At 39.4% G+C, this 13976-nt stretch overlaps 1 protein-coding gene across 1 annotated transcript in view; it reads left to right on the forward strand.

Annotated features, from left to right (window-relative positions):
- Window positions 1-519: 519 nt before the first annotated feature.
- MET (MET proto-oncogene, receptor tyrosine kinase) overlaps window positions 520-13976 on the forward strand; it is a 71274-nt gene continuing 57817 nt past the window's right edge. Inside the window, exon 1 of the mRNA XM_010004296.1 lies at window positions 520-1729. Coding sequence (XP_010002598.1) covers window positions 524-1729 — 1206 coding nt within the window. The 5' untranslated portion in view covers window positions 520-523. The remainder of the gene's footprint in view (window positions 1730-13976) is intronic.

The following is a 13976-nucleotide window of genomic DNA, read 5'->3' on the forward strand; positions in this document are numbered from 1 at the left end:
ATAAAAGAAGCCAATTTCAGCCCAGATCGTCACATTATTTCAAGTCTTTCCTATTTCTTACTTTTGAACAGCTGTACTAAGAACCAGCTCAGCCCCTTGAAGAGCTTGCCAAATGTCCATGCACTGAACTGCTGCAACTGTGTTATGTGCAGTTGCGTCCCAATCTGCTTTCATCTACCTGTGCACCATCTTCTAAATTGTATCAGGCAGCTGGTTTAATGCCAGTATGGAAGGAGTCATCTCTACTGCTGTACAACACGCCAAGGGGTCTTGCAAAATTCATCATGAGAAAATCCTCTGTGACTGTTCTGAAAGTACTGAAATGGGTACCCATGAAGAACAGTAATCATAGCAGTTTCTAGCACAAGACTTAATGACACTAAGCAAGATTACAACACTTCTTTTACTGAAATAGTTCAGCTGGTATGTGCAGCCTAGAAACATATTTCTGTTGACTGATGAACTGATGTTTTAGTTTATGAAGTATAACCACTCTTTAAATATATTTTGACAGATTAGGTCTATGACAATGAAGCCTTTTACTGCATATCCTTCTGGGTTTATCGTATTCCTGTTTGCCTTGCTGCAGAGGAGCCATGGACAATGCAAAGAAGCAGCTAAAAAATCAGAGATGGATTTGAGTGTAAAATATGATCTTCCTAACTTCGTTGCAGAAACACCGATTCAGAATGTAGTTTTATACAAGCATCATGTTTATATTGGAGCAGTCAACAAGATTTATGTACTAAATGAAACTCTCCAGAACATTTCTGTGTACAAGACTGGACCCATTCTGGAGAACCCCGACTGCATGCCATGTGAAGACTGCAAAGATAAAGCAAATTTATCTAACAGCGTATGGAAGGATAATGTCAACATGGCACTGCTCTTAGAAACTTATTATGATGATCAGCTCATCAGCTGTGGCAGTGTGTCTGGAGGCATCTGCCACCGTCACATCATTCACCCTGACAACCCTGCTGACATTGAAAGCGAGGTGCACTGCATGTATTCGCCCCGGGTGGATGGAGAAGCAGATAATTGTCCTGACTGTGTTGTGAGCACTTTAGGAACCAAAGTTTTGGTGACTGAAAAGGACAGGTTTGTCAACTTCTTTGTGGGAAATACTGTGACATCTACATTTCAGCCTCCTCATGTGCTGCATTCAATATCGGTTCGAAGGTTAAAAGAAACACAGGATGGTTTTGAATTTCTCACAGATCAATCTTATATAGATATCCTTCCTCAGTTCCGCGACTCGTACCCAATTAGGTACGTCCATGCCTTTGAAAATGATCACTTTGTCTATTTTCTGACTGTCCAGAGAGAATCTCTTGACTCTCAGGCTTTTCACACTAGAATTATCCGCTTCTGCACTTTAGACTCAGAGATGCGATCTTACATGGAAATGCCTCTTGAGTGTATTTTTACCGAAAAGCGGAGGAAGAGGTCCATCCGAAAGGAGGTGTTCAACATTCTGCAAGCTGCCTACGTAAGCAAGCCAGGTGCAGCTCTAGCCCATGAAATGGGCCTTGGCTTAAACGATGATATCCTCTATGGTGTTTTTGCACAAAGCAAACCAGACTCTTCCGAACCAATCAACAGATCTGCTGTCTGCGCTGTCTCCGTGCGAACCATCAACGAGTTCTTCAACAAGATCGTCGACAAGCAGAACATGAAATGTCTCCAGCACTTTTATGGGAAAGAGAGTAAATACTGCTTGAACAGGGTAAGTGACAGTTAATTTGTAACATTTGGGGACTTCTGTTCTCTTTTTGCCTACTCCATTGCCAGGTAGCCATCCCCTCAATTTTAGTTACAAAATGTAAGTCCCTGATCATTTAGATTATTTAGCATTGGTAGTGATTCATTGCTGTAAGAATTAGGTCCTGTAAACTGACTGTGAAAATCCCTGAGGTCCTTATGGTGCTAAGAAAGTGTTTTTATTTATATATTTTTAAGTAATTTTTTTCCTGTGTTTTTGAGAGACTGTGATACAGATAAATGGAACATTTAGGCAGTTAGTTCTTTCAGTATCTCAAAAAGTATTCATTAACATTCATATCCATGTGCACTGAGGAGTCCCTGAATATATCACTCATATTCCAAACTATGTTAATGCTGAATCACTGCCCTCTTTGGAAAAAAAAAAAGAAAGAGCTGGTTTGGAACTTGCCATTAAGAGCCAGACTGTAATACAATTACTCATGCTTGATACATAAACAGTCCCACTGAAATCAGTTTTCTTAATGAAAGAAGTGTCTATGAACAGTGCCTCTGAATGAGGATACTGGTAGTTTCATTGGGAGGGTTCCCTCTCTGTACACTGTGTTTTCAGGTGGTCACTGCTTTTCAACCACCTGAAATATGATGAGTGAAGAAAGCACAGAAGTTATGTTTTCCCTTCTGGCCAGTGTCTGTGCTAGTGTCAGCTCTTGTACAGGAAATACAGACTCTGGGAATCAGGTACTTGAAACATTTCATTTGAAACACAAAACATTAGAGCTTTGAATTGTCCTGCTGATGCAGCAGGACCTTGAGTGTCCACTCTGGGAAGCTTTCTCTTCTCAAATGCAAGAGCTCAGAGGTGGCACACTGTCATCTACTAGCAGGCATGGCCAGACCTGTCATGGGAGCTGGGATGAAGCCTGTGTCAGGATAGAGCAACAGCTCAACCTGGGGCTGAATGGAGTCTATCATGCCCTGTTGTTGGAGTGGCTCCTGGTGAGAGTGGGAACCACAGGTCTTAATCACCCCTGTACCACCAGAGTCCTCCTCAGCCCAGCTGCCCAACACAGGGCATCAGGGTGGGCTGGTGTCACATGCCCTGGTTGGAGGTGGGAGCCTCTTGCATGAAAAAGGAAGGCTGCTCTTTACTGCCAGGGTGAGATGGTGGAGTCTGGGGAAAAGCACCCATTACAGACCTGATTTGGCTTCGAATCATAGAACTGTAGAATTCTTCTGGTTGGAAAAGACCTTTAAGATCATCAGGTCAAACCTAATGCTGGCTGGTCCCTGGTAGTGAGAATGTGCTTAGAGGGGCAGAGGGGAATCTGACCCAGTCTGAGCACCATTACATCCTCAGCACCTGGCAGACTGCTCCCTATCAAGGCAGGCTCCAGGTGTTCAGCACAGATGTAAGCACTGCCTGCAGATACTGATACAGCAACAGACCCAGCATTTTATTCCCTTTTTTGGGGAGGAAGGCAATTTTCAGGAACTAGAAGGAAGTTAGCAAACATGCATCACAGGTACTTCTTATCTTTCTTCACTGTGTTATTGCTGTTCTGATGTTTCTTTTCATTTTTTTTCTTAGTTTTTAACAATGAACATTGTTCTTCTCTGAAAATACTTTTTTTTTTCATTATTCATGGGCCATTTTATTTGTGAGTGACTGTCTTTAAAATTCATGGCCTTTAATTTATCTCACTCTGTTCTTGCCTATACACCTGTTTCATAAGGTGATCTTTTTGTAGCAAAGCACAGCATTAAAATATTGACAGAATAATTTGCCACTTTTCACATGCTGGGAAGTGCTTTCCTGTTTCAAGAGCTTTTCCAGAGTGTGCTGCTGCTTTGCATATCAGAACTGAATGTCTTATACTGCAGATAGTTTATTATAGTTGCCCATTTTCAAGAAATGTCATCAGAGCTATGATTTCTGCTACATTAAATTGATAAAGGGAAAATGTTTCTGTGGTCTCTTGTGGTTCCTTTAAATGGCATAAAGGCAGTTAGAAATTTCTGTCCTGATTGTTTGCTTAGCACTAAAATATCAGAACTGTCAACTTTGCCATTCCACCATTCCATTTTCATTGCTTTATTCCAGAGGACTCATTAGGGTTCCAATTAAAAGTGTCCCATGAGTTTTTTCAGGTTTCAACTAGCCAACAAGATTGACAAGAAATTGCCAGGCATCCTTCATACACCTGTTTTTCTCAGAAGTGTAAAATAGACCTGCAAGGTTGGAAGGTGAAGGAGAGGCAGGAACAGGCAGAAAGAGGAAATCCCATTATATCTTATGTTTATACTTGTCTCAGGAATGTAAATTCTGGTCTTTGTTGATTTTGCTAGAGATAAAATAATAATGAAAAAAAACCCCTCAAACCCTTCAACTCTTCTTATGCTCTTTTTGTATATTATAAAAAACTACATGAGGGCATAACCCATTTTTTCCCCTTTATAAGTCACCTTCAACTTAAAAGGAAGGTTTTATAAACTGTAAGAGTTTGTCAGAGTTTATTTTGGCAAAATTCAAAACTTGCTTTTTGTAATGTAGCCAAGATGATCTTTCTCTTTGATGTTGAAAGAATGAAACCACAGACCACTTATGCAAGTGAAAGGCACTGACCACTGAGATTAAGTCATAGCACAGTGAAAACAGTACAGCAGTGTATATGGAATGCCAGTAGCTTCAACATTAAAAAGAAAAACAAGCCTTTAGCAATGTTTGCAGGGGAGTGTGATCTGATAATTTACAGTTAGTATCTGATGAGGGCCATTTCATGTTATCAAAAAAAGTCCCACGAGACAATTGTACATCATTTTGTTGGACTTCAGGTATTCCATCTTTTTAAGTGGCTGTCCCTCAGGACTATATAGTCTGAGGTTGCTAAAGGTAGAATTAGACCAAAATAAACCAGAATAAAACATCCAAAACACTTCCTCAACATCTTCTTCTCAGATTTTAAGTATTTAAAAAACAATACTTCACCTCATCTTGATGTGGTTGAAAAAAAGTGTTAGTTTTTAGCCTTGTTTCCTAAAGGAATTAATTTTAACATGTCACGCTGTTGTATGCCTGTCTTTCCATTAGTTGTCCTGACAACCTCAACAATAAGAAATCTTAAAGATGTGAATCCAGGTGTGAACCCAGAGACAGATCCAATGTATGCTCAGGCTGTAGAAACTGATGAAGTGTAAGGAGTCTCTCTATAAACATCAGAAGGACTCACAGGGACCAGAGCAGGTATTGCTCACCCATGGGACAGAGAAGTCTCTGTCAGAACTTAATTGGACAGCGAAGTCAACCAACCACAAGATATAAATCCAGATACAACTGTGCATCACTTATTCCAGTGCTCATGGAAAACTTCATAAAATCTAAAGAAAACATTTCCAATTGTGTTTAAGTGAAATACAGAATAAGTCAAAGCCTGGACTCACTGAAGTCAGGGTTAAGATAAGTGAATCCAATGTGCATCTGATTGATATCAGATGTACCTCAACGGAGCTGTGACCAGTTAGCACCTCCTAATAATTCCCTTCAGTGAAGAGCTGGCTGTTACTTCAACGACAGCATGGAGGAAACAGAATTGGCTTTAAATTAAAAGAAAAATTAGGAGTCAAGGTAAAGGGGTTTTATTGCCCAAGTCAGAACAAGGATCTGAAAGGTAGGTGCTGTGGAGGATTGTGAATCACTGTTCAGGAATTTTCTCACCCACAATGAAGAGAAAACTGGATGTAGGCTTTTATGGAGTTTATTTGGCACAGTCACTATCAGCTCTGGTGTGGGACTCCTCATAATAGAGGAATATTTAGATGAAGAGACAGTTGTTGCTTCATTTGCAGACATAGTCCAGTAGTCTGCTCCCCTATCAAGAATTAAATATGATTCTCCAAATGAGGAAGATGGGTTGAATTTAATATTGACAATCTCAACTATACATTTAAATTCTAATTAGTTAGAGGCTTTGTTTAGCCTTTCTGTGTCTCTTATGTGCTACACAGTTGTGAGCTCAATTCTCCTGATACACAACTTCAATGACGGTTGACTTCCATGAAAAAAACACCTCTAAAAATTAAATCCAAATCCAGATACTCTAATGTGTCTGTGTTTTTTATTCTTCTACAGGTAATTTCAGATGAAATGCTAAAGTACTCCATTCACCTTACAGGAAAAGAGAAACCACAGATAGGCTTTGCCACCATGTTCCAAACAGGTGTCTTAAGCAAAACAAACCGGTTGCCACTCCAAACAAATGAAAAGCGCAAACAGTTGGAAAAATGTGAAATGAAAACAGAAGATCACCAAAACAAAAGATAAAGTGACAGTAAAATAAACACACTGTGATGCTTCTTTATTACCATTACACTCAAGATAGATGAGCAAAATTGGGTTATGCTTATATTGTAATGGAAGAAAATAATTGCTGCCTTCTATCAGGAAACCACAAAGGCACTTATTGATCTGTCATCCTAAGGGTATGTCTAGGAATATTTAATAAAATAAACAGAGACAAATAACTCTTTTGAGGCCCTGTAACTGTAATATCCCACACCATTTGGCTTAAAAATTTTTGGCAGGTTTAAAAATAACACCACATCTCTATGATTAGAAAGAGTTGATGTGGCTTATTTAGATAATCTCACAGCATGGAGGAAAAGTTTTTTGTATTCCAAATAGAATGTGCCTGAACACTTTCCCTAAAAGTCAGGCACCAGAATCTGTTGGATTGGTTCAGTCATTTATCCCTCTGGAAATGCTGTTTCAAATGGCATACAGCAGCCTGCCTGGCGTGGAGCCTGCTTCCATCCATACAAATTTTGTGTGAGCTTCTCTATGGGTTCTGATGTCTCAGAAAAATAAATGAAGAGGAACTGGGTGCTCTGACACCCTTTAAAACAGGATTAAACCATAATAGTAAGGTGACAGGCTGCATCCATGTTCCTGCTCTGTGCTCACTGCCTGTCTGCTGAAAGCCTGGGTGGTACCTGAGGGTCCTCTTTGTGCCCTGTACGACACAACACAAGGCAGGGTGTGCTCATCACCCAGCTCCTCCCCACCATTAGGTACATGGCCACCTGCCCACCTGGCCATGCAAGATCTGACTGGGGCAAATACCATGGCCTAAGGGGTTGCAGGAAAAGTCTGAATTCCAATTAAGCTGCATATGAGGGATGCATGGTTCACTGTACATGGCACATGTACATGGTACATGTACCATGGCACTGGTACAGATATGAATATGAATGTGTAAGGGGTATACTGTGATTATCTTGGTGTGGGTATGATTATCTCAGGCTGGGCCAGATTCTGCAGAGGTGTAACTCTAGAGGTAAGGAGTTGTTCGGTCCCTGGGACTGGCCAGGTAGACACTGTCTCAAGGGAGTTCCCAAGAAAAAGGCAAGGCAAAGAAAAAAGCAGGTCAGGGAATTTCTTTGGAAAGTACCACACCGCCCTGAGCGGTAGATATCTTTTCAGACTCTTCCAAGCCTGAGGAGCTATAGGATCTGGGGGCTGACCTGCTTGCCCTTGAGTGCTGCAAAAACTACAAAGAATTTCCTTCTCCTGATTTCCTGTTAGAGGTCTGTTCCTGCCTCCCAGCACTGCTGCCTGGTGTTTTATCATTTTCTCGATGAAAGATGGATTTCTCTGTGAAAAAGTGGTATCCGTTAAACTACCATTTTCTGCAAAGGGCACTGCTTTATCAGCCAGACTTACTAATAATGTTCCATTTCCAGACTTTTTAATCAAATTGTTCCACTGAAGGCAGGGTTCTCTATTGGTTATTAGTGTGGAAGAGTGACTGCTGCTTTTTTGTGGAATTGCACAGAAATAATTTCAGACAGAAGGTAATTCTTTTTACATGGATACCTAGATTCTCTGGTCACGTGTTTTTTATGTCTCAGAGTTTCAGAAGACCCTTAATTAATACTAAAGACTAGAATTGGACACAGAATAATTTTCTTATCCTATGTAACCTTGTGAATTTGAGAACCTTAACAGTCCCATCAGAAGAGATGTTTAAAATGTAGACTAGCAGGTATGCAGCATTAAGGACACTCGGTAGGGATGTGTGATATTCAGATATAAGTCTGTTTTCCTGGGTTCAGACCAAATTCTAATCCTTTGCCCCAGATTAAGTTCCTGTCTAGTCTGCTGATGGCTATTCTGCAAAGGGATCGTGTTAGCCCCTCCTGAAAGAGCTGTTTGGATTTCTTTATAAACAGTTCCCTGTTCCAGAGAAAGAGAAGCTGATTCTGCAGTGCACTGCATGCAGATCTAAGTCCTGGATTCATCCCACCTGGCTTTGGTAGGTAGTTGAGACATCTAAGTAAGCAGTGAATTTTCGTCAGCATCTGCTGCCAAATGATGGCAAGACACATAAATCCTGACAAAGCAGACATCTGCCTTTCAGCTCTCTCAGCACCAACCTTACCTCAGCAGCTTCTCTACTTACTTTCCTTGATCTGACTCAGGACCACATATTGCCATCATTATTGCTCACTAAAGCAACAGTCGGTAGTTATTATCCAAGAGAGTGTTGTGTTACTCAAACTTTCTAGGTGGCATGTGGGTTTCTGATCTCAGACAGCTTTTGCATCAGAGCAGAATTACCCCTCATTTCCAAACATGCAAGTAAAACACAGTAAATGAAAAAAAAAAAATTACTGCTAAGGGAGAAGTTCCGTGGCATAAATGGTTCAGAAAGCATGTGTAGGTCACAAAGAAGTGTCACTTGCGTTGTGTATGGAGTGAGCGAAAACAATAAAATATTAGAAGAGGAATGATCTTGGGGAAGTGATATGAGGGCTTCATTTTCTTAGGGCAGATTTAACACTGCTTTTATACACAGCCTGTGGGAATTAGGGCAAATTGCATGATTTTCTCCTACTCTGGGCTCCTTTCTATCCCACACGTCTTGCACCTCTGTTTTGGCTAGCTATGCACTTGCTGGGCAAAGTTATCTTGGAATAAGAGTCTCCTCACTCAGCATTATCTTAGGAAAACTGGTCTTGGAATTCACAGCTTTTCTATTTGATTACAGCTTCCATGTAAATAATGACTTGTATGAAAAATGCCCTGATGTACACTACAAATGTACAGCAAAACTGCTTTTATCAACACAACATCTCTGATGCATTATTTTATTTCTTCAAATTGTGTAATTAGTCAACACCTGTCCTTTGATAATCTGTATACTGAGTTAAACGTTAAATTAATATAAGGGAAATCAGCAAAATACAAAGATTACTTAGGTCCATTTTATCTGCTGAATCAATAGGATTTACTTAGTGCTAATGCACTAACCAGATTATAAGAACTAATGCAGCACTGTTCAATGACAAAGGCAAATAACTCTTTGAATGATCTTGACAACAGAACATGTAATCATCTTAATTTGTATTACCTAATTGCATTTAACATGGATGTCTTTCTACCTATTACCTTAAGTGGAACAACAGCACAGCAACTTCCACTTTCTTATTTTAGCAGTGAAGCAGATCAAGGCAACAAGTATTAATAGTGGAGTGATGCTGTGTAAAATTTAATACTGAATTATTTTAAAAATTTCTCTTTTTCTAGGAGCCATAAGCATTAGTGTGATCTTTCCATTGACTTCAGTGAGTTCTAGATCAAGTGAAGTTGAAAGTGTAGCTTAAAGGTAGTTAATCTTTCATAAATTCCCTCTAAATTGTTCCTTATTTTGCAACAAGTAGTACTTTGAAGGGTTGGTTTCCTGTGTAGCTCAGACCATCTCCAGACAGTTGCAACACACAGTAGTGGCCACTGCTTAGGTAGGATTGCTTGACTGTTTCCATCTTAAAGGACTGTTTCCAGTTAATTTATTTTTCTTCAAGTCTCCTACTTTGCAGTTGAGATTTGACAAGTTTATTCCCAGAGTGGAAACACACTTACTTCTTCTGTATTTTATAAAAAAACACCTTCAAACTGGTTTCAAATACATGAGGAATATTGGGAAGAGGAGGAAGGCAGAAGAGGGGAACAAGTCTTCATTTAAAACAAAAAGAGGAAAAAGTAATATATTACCTTTTAGAGTAAACCTTCAGTGCTTCAACAGAAGTTCCTAGAATTTGGTCCCCTGCCCCAGGCATGTTCAGTTCTCTGTGAACACTGAGCTGAGTTCACAGCACCTCGACGTGTCTTTGCTGGTCCCAAAGAAACCAGAAGAATGGTGGATATATTTATATGGAAGTTGTTTAGCATGTAAATTTGTGTCCACTAGAAAAATTGAGCTGTTTCATTCACTATTCTTCGTTCCCTTCCTTCAGATTACAAGAAGTGCTTGGTAACAGTGTCTGGTGCTACTGTGCAGAAATCTGTTTTACAGAGCACATGGCATTTTGAAGACTGTATTTTCAAATACTTTTCTCTTGGGATGTGACTTCTGAGTGATTTCTGTTCCACTTCCCAAGAACATGGAATTATTGGGAAGAATAAGTTGGTTGGTTGATGAAATAGGGCTTAAAGAAGAAAAAGAAAATTCAGCATACCTAGTACCTATCACAGACACATTAACATGAAAATTAGCCATCTTTCTGTGCTCTGAGAGCAGCAGGTGGGGAACCCTCTGCATATCCCCATCAGGCTGCTCTAGGCTAGTTTCCATGTAGTCTCTAAGGAGATACCCCTTTCTGAGGAATTACCCAGTCGATATGGGTATGTACAATGGTTTAATATGGAAGACCCAATCTCTTGATAATATTTGATAAAGAAAGTGAAATGGGAAAATATTAATGTAAGGCAATCTTGGTGCCAATAAGGAACACTATTTATGTGCATTTGGCCTGTTATTGAACAGTACTTATGACAAGCACTGATGTATGGCCATCCCTGTTTAGATTCCCACAGTTGCTCCTCTTAGAAATGCAGCAGCAAGTTTTGGGAAGTCACTTCAGTTAGTCTGACCCAGTGGGCACTTGCAGTTGATCATGTTGGTTAAAGCCATTGTGCTACATCCAAAGAATTTCTATTTCCCATGTTCCTCAGTTCTGGTTGGCTTCTCTTCTGCCTGGTGTACAGTGCTAGATTTTGTTGACAAGAGATTCTTTTCTGGTCAGTTGCTTCCAAAAAATAAATGTGTACATATTTTTTTCAATGTATCATCGTTGAATGTGCTCATAACCGTAAAGAATTCAGACACCCTGTGATAGTTATGTAGAGTGAGAACAATAAATGTGACAGACATTTTAGAATTGCTAGTAGTAGAATTTTGTCCATATTGAAGTCTTTCTGTCTTGCAAATTGCAGAGGAAAAAATATTTTTTTGTGATAGCATAGAAGAAAGCTATATATATTTCTCCTCCATTACCCTTTATTGACTGACCAGCTATGGCATGAAACCACATGGGAAAGGAGAAGGAAGATAGTCCCTTTGCTAAGAGAACTGACAGAAAAGACAATAAGTGAACAGTCTGCAAATGTGCCAGAAACCAGGAAGTTTGTCCTGTTTTTTTTTCTCACCTCCCCATTTTGTCAAAGAGCTCTAGGTACAGGGATCTTAGAAGTCATCTCTAAGTACAGAATTAAAAAGACCAGTATGTGACAGCTGGGGAAAATGTAAGGAGTAATTCTTTTCAAAGATAACAATCACAGGCCAATTTTATAATGTCCCTCATTTTTATTTACATGGGATGGGAAAACAGCCAATACAGGTTCTAAATCCAGCCTTCCAGCAGACCTCCAACATGATGCTAATCAAACCACTCATCCTCTTCAGGCAGTACCCTGGCTTCATTGAGTTATTTGGGCCAGAATTTCACTTGTGTTTCATACAGAGAGAAGCAGTGAACAAATGCACTTCTCACCTGAGAGAAATACTGCAAACTACCTAGAAAATTCAAAACTGTGTTAGCTAAAAATGTACAAGGAAATTTAGAGAGGAAAATCTGATAAGATTCCTTTGTGTTCCTCACAGTTGCTCTTCCTGTTCAGAGTCTGCTGTTCATGTAAATTCTTCAGCATCATGTGCTTGATTGCAGTAGGACACACTCCTTGAAAACTGCATTTTTATCATTATTATCTTAATTCACTGACCTCCATAACAGAAGAGATATGCGACTTATACACCCTCTCTGTTTTTAATCATCTTGAGAATCAATTTGTATGTAGAATCAAGTATTCATTCCTTCTGCAGCAATTTCTTTGAAAAAGGATTTTTGCCATTTGCGAATATCAGGATCCAGCTCATTTAGCAGTAGCTCATTTTCCCCTGCTCTCTGTTATGCCATAGAAATTCTCAAATGAGAAACACTGTCAGCACTTGTGGGTGCCCACTTCTCTTGAGGGAAACTTCCAGGATTCCCAACAGAAAACAAAATCTGATACTTAAGAATTTGATTCCTGACAGCCAACAAGTCATAAAAACAAACCAGCAGGAAATAAGACTCCTGCTTATTCCTACTTTCACTTGAGTTCTCCTTCATAACTGTACTATTTTACAATTGACACCAGGAAATTTTACCTAATTACTTTCAGATCATTTGTCCAATGTGTCAAATTAAATTTTAATTCTAATTATTTCCTCCAAATCATTCACAAGACAGTATTAGATGTTCTGCTGTGATTAAGTCATTCATTTCTAGTTTATTCAAGACATTAAGCATAATACCAAGATATAACAGCTAATACCACTTTCTAATTGAGCACTGCACTTAGCTAAGAAGGACATGTTTTGCCCAGTTTGAGAAGGACAAGCCTGGAAGAGTGTTTCTCCAAAGTGCAGTTGCTGCAAATAATAGAAAAGCTTCCCAAAAGTCTTTGGTTAATTTTTTTGTTTGTTTTTTTTATTTTTTTTTCCCTGAGTCTAGCTATTTAGACTAGAGATTAGACTTTGTGATTGGTTCTGTCACTGACCTACCTAACTAAGGATTTTTTTGAGACATTCATCAATGCCTTTAAAATTTCCTCCCTGTTTTGCACTGTTGGCTTCAAATGTGCAACTCTTAAATATTCTTTTTATGCTCACTGCATGTGATATACAAATCATATGTTAACTGCCAAATCGTGACAGCGCCTGATAGGCAACTCAACAATGTCTAGAGACGTCTCTTGGTGTGTTCATCTTCTGTGGACCAAATCCAGGGTAAATTCCAACACTTGCTCTATGAACAAACAAGATATCTCCTACCCTTCTGGGCACAGCCAAAAGGCAGGGCTTGCTCACACCTCACTGCATTCCAGTGGCACACCTACATCAGTTTCACAAAGCCCTGGCTATGAATCACACTTGCAATTGGCACCTCTTGTAGAAGACAAGCAATATAGCCCAACCCCAACACTTACTTGCTCTCTAATCCTCGGTTTCAATAGTTGTGTGATTTGTCACTGGAATTTGGCATAATATCCAGAGTGCATCATCTGACATCAGTTATTTTTCCACATTGACAGCCAAATGGATACTTAGGTGTGTACTGAGAGAGAGGGAGAAAGGGAGGAAGAGAGACAGATTTGGGCTTCAAAGAGTTAATTTAAAGCAGCTACTTTACCCAGGTTTTCCATCTTATCAATCTTCCTTCAGTTTTCTAAGTAGCCTTTTAATCTTTGCATTTCTACCCAGAGATCAAAGCCTTTCTCTTTCTTGAACAGCTAACCTTACATTATGGTTAATCCATGAAGCGCCAGGTTTTGACAGAGCCATATGTGGAACAGTCTGCAGGTTCTCAGGCACATACCCAAAATTACAACATCTCTGAGGAAGGCTATGCTGACTTTGTGGTTGAACTGACTTCGGGGAATCTAGAAATGGTGTTGGGGCAAGCAGGAAATCTAGCCACTTGTAAAAAAGAGCTTGAACAGGGTTTCATGGGCTGGTCAGGATGTTCAAATTGTGTTAAGATGACTACATAGGAGAAACTACTTTTTTAGGGCTGGCAGAGAAACATCTCTCCCCAAAGTAATTTGCTTATGGAAAAAAAAATAATATAAAAAATAATAAAGGAATTACAACAAAAAACAGAGATCCCAAGTTGGAGGAGAGTAAATTCAGAACTCTGCCTTATTTCAAAAAGCATGAAAACTGTACATCTTTCTGCACTTGAACTATTCATACTCATTGTATGAGTAATCTTTGCACAGATGTTTCAGAAATACTTTTAGAGTGGTTAGGATATAAGTACAAAAGAAAAGAGATTTTAGCTTCTTTGGTGGCCAAAGCAAAAAAAAAGCTAAATTCGGCGCTTGTTGATCGGTCAAAAATATTTAAACTATATTTAATGAATGTTCAGTATGC

Source organism: Chaetura pelagica, unplaced genomic scaffold (genome assembly GCF_000747805.2).
Source record: "Chaetura pelagica isolate M959 unplaced genomic scaffold, ChaPel_1.0 scaffold68, whole genome shotgun sequence".
In the NCBI taxonomy this organism is placed as follows: Eukaryota; Metazoa; Chordata; class Aves; order Apodiformes; family Apodidae; genus Chaetura; species Chaetura pelagica.